This window comes from Orycteropus afer, unplaced genomic scaffold, assembly GCF_000298275.1.
Source record: "Orycteropus afer afer isolate SDZICR_OR568_19922 unplaced genomic scaffold, OryAfe1.0 scaffold00040, whole genome shotgun sequence".
Taxonomy (NCBI): domain Eukaryota; kingdom Metazoa; phylum Chordata; class Mammalia; order Tubulidentata; family Orycteropodidae; genus Orycteropus; species Orycteropus afer.
In genome coordinates this window covers 14,725,051-14,731,232 of record NW_006921627.1, presented here as the reverse complement: position 1 = coordinate 14,731,232, position 6,182 = coordinate 14,725,051, and the positions used below count along the sequence as shown (strand labels likewise).

Here is a 6,182-nt window from a genome sequence, read left to right as displayed (position 1 = left end):
AGGTTTGAACCACCAGCCTTCTGGTTAGCAGTCAAATGCCTTGGGCACTATGCCACCAGAGCTCCTCATCTGGTGCATAGATATTTATTATTGTTATGTCCTCTTGTTCATTCGCTCCTTTAATCATTATATAATGTCCTTCCTTGTTTCTTATGGTGGTTTTTGTCTTAAAGTCAATTTTATCAGAAATTAATATTGCCATGCTTGCCATTTTTCTTTGCCATTTGTTTGATATATCTTTTTCCAACCTTTAATTTTTAGTCTATTTTTGTCTTTGTCTGTAAGGTGTGTCTCTTTGTAGACAGCATATTGATGGGTTATGTTTTCTTATCCAGTATGCAACTCTCCATCTCTTGAGTGCTGCATTTAATTCATTGACATTCAGTGTAATTATTGACAAGTATGGATTTGTTGTTGTCATTTTGTTATGTGCTTTTTCGTGGTGTTCCTGATTTCTTTGTTCCATATAATTTTCTATGCTGAGCTTGTTTTGTTTAAGAATCGTGTTATCACTTCCTACGTTGCTATTGTTTTAGCATTTGCTAAATATTTGTGCTGGTCCTCTTTTTCATTTTGATGTGAAGGTTTAACATTTTTCTTTAAGGTTACCCTATCTTGCAGTTGTCTTGACTTCCCTAACATCTAGAAGTTCTTTCTGTAAGTCACAGTTTTTTCCCTCTTTTTGGTTTGTAGTTGTCCTCATTTGTCAATTGATGTCTCTGATTCCTTGTTTACAATCTCGTAGGTTTATGTACTTTGGGTACTTCCATAATTGGGTTGTTTTCTGGGTTATATCATCATTTGTGTTAATGGTCAGTTGTTATTTGCTGGTACTGGTTCTCTCTCCAAAGGACTTCCTTTAGCATCTCTTGTAAGGTTGGTCTGGTTTTAATAAATTCCCTTAATTTCTGCTTATCTGAAAATGTCCTAATTTCACTATCATATTTCAAGGACAATTTTCTTGGGTATATAATTCTTGGTTGAAATTTTTTTTTTCTTTCAGTGTTTTATATATACTATCCCCTTATCTTCTTGCCTGCATGGTTTCTGCCAAGAAATCCAAACTTAGTCTTATTGGTTGCTCCTTATAGGTAACTTTTCCTTTTTCCTGTGCTGCTTTCAGGATTCTTTGTCTTTGGTTTTGGTGAGTTTGATGATGATATGTCTTGGTGATTTTCTTTTGGGGTCTATCCTGTTTGGGGTTTGTTGGACTTCTTGAATGGATATATTCTCATCTTTCATCCTACCAGGGAAATTCTCTTCCAACAAATCTTTGACAATTTTCTCTGTGGTTTTATTTGTCTCTTCCTGTTCTGGAATTCTGATTATGTGTAGATTATTCCTTTTGATGGTATCCCTCATGAACTTTAGGCTTCATTTTGTTTGATCTTTTTTCTGATTGACCTCTTTCCAAAGAAGTATTGAGGTATTTCTCTTCAGTGTCACTAATTCTGTCTTCCATTGATTCAATTATACTCCTTTGCCCTTTCAATGTGTTATCTATTTCTGAAAATTTAGTATTAACTTCTGGATTTCTGTGTGTAGATTTTATATCATTTCTAATTTTTTATTTATTTTGACATTTTGTTTTTGTATTGTCTTTCAAATTTTTTCTAGGGTTTTGTCTATCTTTTACTCAATTTTGTGTTTTCCTTGATCTGTTTCTCAATCCACTGAAGGTACCTAAATATAATTCTTTTGAATTCCTTATCAGGGAGTTCCAATGCTGCTTCTTCCTCAGGGATGTGTTCTGGGTCTGTATCCTGGTCCCTTGTTTCTCCTGGTTTATCTTGCTTCTTTGTGTGGACTGTGATGCTCTGTTTTTTCCTTTTTAAGATCTGATTGTGTTTTTATTTAATTGGCAATTGTATGTTGGAGTGACTTGCCCACAATTTATGTTTTCTTTGGATGTTATCTATGTAAGCAGGGTACCGTGCTCCTCTATTTCACTAGTTGGCAGCACTTATACACTCACCACCTGCTCCTTTTCTATTGTCAGCCTCCTGTATGTCCCTGCCATCCTTGGAAATGGAGCGTATTCTTAGGTCCCTGGAATCAAATGAGAATGCTGTCACTTTAAATATCCACAATGGCTGCCATTTGTAAACAATGAAAATGGCTGCACTCTCAGTCACTTTAAATATCCAAAATGGCTGCCGTTTATAAACAATCAAAATGGATGCACCCTCTGGAGAGCCAAAACTCCACAGTTCATGTTGTCTCCCTCCTTACTGTTTCCCTTCCTAGTCATAGGCCACCAGTACAGTCATCCCTGCAGCCCTTGGTGACCAGGGATGATCTTCAGGTTAATTCTTAGGTCCCAACACCACTTGGAAATATTCAGGCTGTTGGTTCCATCAAAGTAGCTGACAGTCTGCAGCTCCGTCCATCTCTGTACTCACTGTTTTCATTCAGGTTTTTCCACTAGCTGGTGCCTAATTCACTTCTGTATACATCCTTTCAAAACTCATGGCTCCAGGTTTATCTTCTGTATCTCTGTCAATTGGTTGCTCTTTTCTTTGTTGAAGAGGGTCTGTGTAGCTTGTCTGTCTATTCAACCATTTTACCGGGAGTCTCTCTACATGACCTTAATCTTGTCCTTTATTATTTCATAACCAAATTACTGAAAAACCTCCCAATTTACTTTCTTGATTCTCCATTTCAATTCATCCCACATACTGTGAAAAATTAATTGCTTAAACATTGATTTAAAAAAAAAAGGAAGAAATCCTTTTTGTTGTGATTTGGGTGAAGTTACAGAGGAAATCAGTTTTCCATTTGTGGTGCAGTGAATTACTTGGTATGGTTTTTGTAGCCATAGTGTTTGTAAATCCCACCAGATTATTGGGTGGGACCATGCAAATAAGCTGTGTAGAACTCTGATGTTGAGATTAGTTACTTTAGTCACTCCGTAGGCTTAAAATGAGCCTTCCTAGAGGCAGAAGGGGAATCTCACAGAAAAGAACTGGAGGTGAAATGGAACGTGTCCTTAGACCTGAGATCTCTGTTCTGGACCTGCTTGGCAGAGAAGCTTGGTAGAGAGAGCCACCCAGCAGAGAGATGGTGGCAGTGGAACCAAGAGGCATGAGACAGAGCAGTGGGCTTACCTGGCCCACAGAGTGAGAAAGCTGAGTGCCCGTGGGCAGGAGGCTTGCTGATGGAGGGGGGTGTTGTTGTTGTTGTTGTTGTTTGCTGTCAAGTTGGACCCAACTCATAGTAATCCCTCCTTGGGTTTCCGAGGCAGTATCACTATGGAAGTAGATTGCCCCATCTTAGGTATACCTATTGGCAGAGCTAAAAAAGCTTTCTAACATTTGCCCAAGCAGGGCAGAGGCCAGACTGAGGTCAAGGGCCAGAGAGGTGTGCCTGAGGGCATAGCAGAGAGGAGACTGTCTTGATCAAAGAATGGTATCCTGAGCATGTTCCTGATCCTGAATTGCAGTCTGTTACTTCCCTAATAAACCTCATAATCGTGAATATTTTCTGTGAGTCCTATGTGGCCATTGCAACAAATTATTGAACCCAGCAGAGAATTAGTGAGTACTGTGGGAGGGACAGCTGGTGTCAGAGTTGGTAAAGATGTTGGAAGGTAGCAGCATGATGTCTGGCCTCATAGGAATAAGCATTGGGCTGTATTGATGATGATTCTGTCTTACCCTCTTGAGGTTGGAGGCAGTCAGAAGATGTCACCCTCACATTCTTTTTGCAACATTAAACAATTCATATACATTTTGTTTCATGTCATTGGTTGCAATCCCTTCAATGTAACATCACTCATCCCACTTCCTTGAGCCATAGGGGCTAGTTCAGCTAAAGGTCCAAAGGGTAATTATGGGCCATAGTCTCAGGAATTCCACCATTCTCTCATTGACTAATAAGCCTGGTCTTTTTTTATGATTTTGAGTCTTGTTCCAAAACTCTATCTAGTGTCTCTCATCTTCCAATATGATCCCATTCAGAATGGTTGATAGTAGCAGTTGGGCACCATCTAGTTCTGGTCTCAGGGTTGTGGAGGCTGGGGTTCATGTGCACCATTAGTCCTTTGGACTAATTATTTCCATGTGTATTTGATTTTCTTCCCTCTTCTTTGCTCCAGATATGGAAAGACCAATAGTTGCACCTTCAATGGCTGCTTACAAGCTTTTAAGACTCCAGTATTTATTCACCAAAGCAGAATGTAGAACATTTTCTTTGTGGATTATGTTGTGCCAATTGACTTTGCTGTCCCTTGAGACTATGGTCCTGAGCCCCCAGATTCAACAACTCATTCCCTAAAGGTTTTTGGTTATGGCTAAAAAGTGTCCATAACTTTGCCTCCTGTATACTCTGCTATACTCATGGATATATTTGCAGCATAATTAAATACATATAAACATTGATTAATTTCATGTCACTTATTTCTCATGTACAGTCATTGCCTCAAGAATTCAAAGACTTATTGTACTTAAGTTTTTAAAAAAAGGCATATCTAACTCTATTTTATATCTGAGGCACAAATTTGGGAACTAAATCTTCTGATCTCAGGAGTATCATTCTTTTTTTTTAATCAATCTAACCCCTGCTTTAACAGATATAATGTATTCACCCTAATCTTCATGGTGTTTTTAAAATAATTACCCTGTACTTACTCTACTATGCTAAACATACACCCAATATAAACACTCTACTCCAGAGAGGTAAGCTTTTCATAATCCCTTAGAAGCATCCTTTCCAACCTGTTTGTCTGAACTTGCATATACCTTTCCCAGGAATGTCCACCTCATCCTCCTCTGTTTTCTATCTTTTAATGATCATCCTGAATTCCACTTTGGTAAAATTAGGTCCCTTGCTGATGCAAACAGTTTGCATTCGACTTCTAACATAAAGGTTGGTGGTTTAAACACATTAAGCATGGAAGAAAGGCCTACCAATCTGCTTCTGTAAAGGTTACAGCCAAGAAACCCTTATGGAGTAGTTGTATTCTGTAACACATGGAGTTGCCATGAGCTGGAATCAACTCAAGAGCAATGGAATTTGTTTTGTTTTGTTCAGTAAAAGTCTTTTTTTTTTTTTTTTGGCCAAATGAAAATTCATTCTCTTTTCTTTCCAGAGTTCTCATTGTCTGTAACACATATTTTACTGTCTCCTACTGGTTATTGTTTTGTCTCAATATCTCATTCACTGGTTTAAAAAAAAAAAAAAAAATCATTCTTAAATTCCTCCTACTTCAGCTGACATCTATTATTCTTGTTTGATTCTCACTGTAAATGGAGGACATGTGATCACCATGTTATAAAAGCAATATTTGGTGTACTCTATTATTCTTTATAGGAGCTCTGGTAGCATAGTGCCTAAGGCACTTGACTGCAATTGAGAAGACTGGCAGTTCAAACCCACTAGCCACTCCTTGGAAGGAAGGTTGGGCAATCTACTTCTATAGTGATACCGCCTTGGAAACCTAAGGAGGGGTCGCTATGAGGGCCAACTCAACGGCACATAACAACAACATTATTCTTCATCTTTTCCTTCACCAGTTGAGTGACCCTTTTTTATTTCAGTTTAGGGAGAGATACTTTTGATTTTATTCTCAGAGAAAATTCAATTACATGTAGACTCTTTGAAAAAGCAGTGGGGTTAGCCTTTCTATAGGGCAAATAGATATGAGAGCAAAATAACAAGTTGATGGATTAAATTGTTCCAGTAATAAACATTCTCTGACCAAATTATCTTACCCTACTTGATAAATAAGCAGTTATTAGAAATTAATGATAAAAATTTGGCTCACACTGAAGACTGTGTCTTGTTTCTTCTTGATAGTTGGGGCAGCTCCTGGAGCACCTGCATTCCCTATTGCTGAAGACCTCGCTTATTCAGTAACAATGGGAGAAAATTTGCAGAGTGTTGTTCAAGCAAAAGAGACAGTCCGAACGTATTTCCCTGAGACCTGGATCTGGGACTTGGTAGTACTTGAGTAAGTTGTGTTGTTGCTTTGAATTTTGTTTTAAAGGGGATTTGAATCTTCCCTATTTGCTGGTGTTATCAATGGTTCCAGTTCCTTTCAGTTCTGCTCTACTTTTCTCTAGTAAATATTTAGGCTCACAGTTCATCTATTTCATAGATAAATAACGTAAATGTGGTGGACTTTGGCTCTTGAGACACCTAAAATAACAGAAAGCTATGTAGCATCAAAAAAAAAAAAAAAA

The 6,182-nt window shown here is 38.0% G+C and overlaps 1 protein-coding gene across 1 annotated transcript in view; it reads left to right on the top strand.

The window, feature by feature from the left end:
* Nucleotides 1-6,182, top strand: part of LOC103193915 (pregnancy zone protein-like) — an 80,228-nt gene that overhangs the window by 53,741 nt on the left and 20,305 nt on the right. Inside the window, exon 18 of the mRNA XM_007937218.1 lies at nucleotides 5,797-5,950. Within this exon, the coding sequence (XP_007935409.1) occupies nucleotides 5,797-5,950 (154 nt within the window). The remainder of the gene's footprint in view (nucleotides 1-5,796; nucleotides 5,951-6,182) is intronic.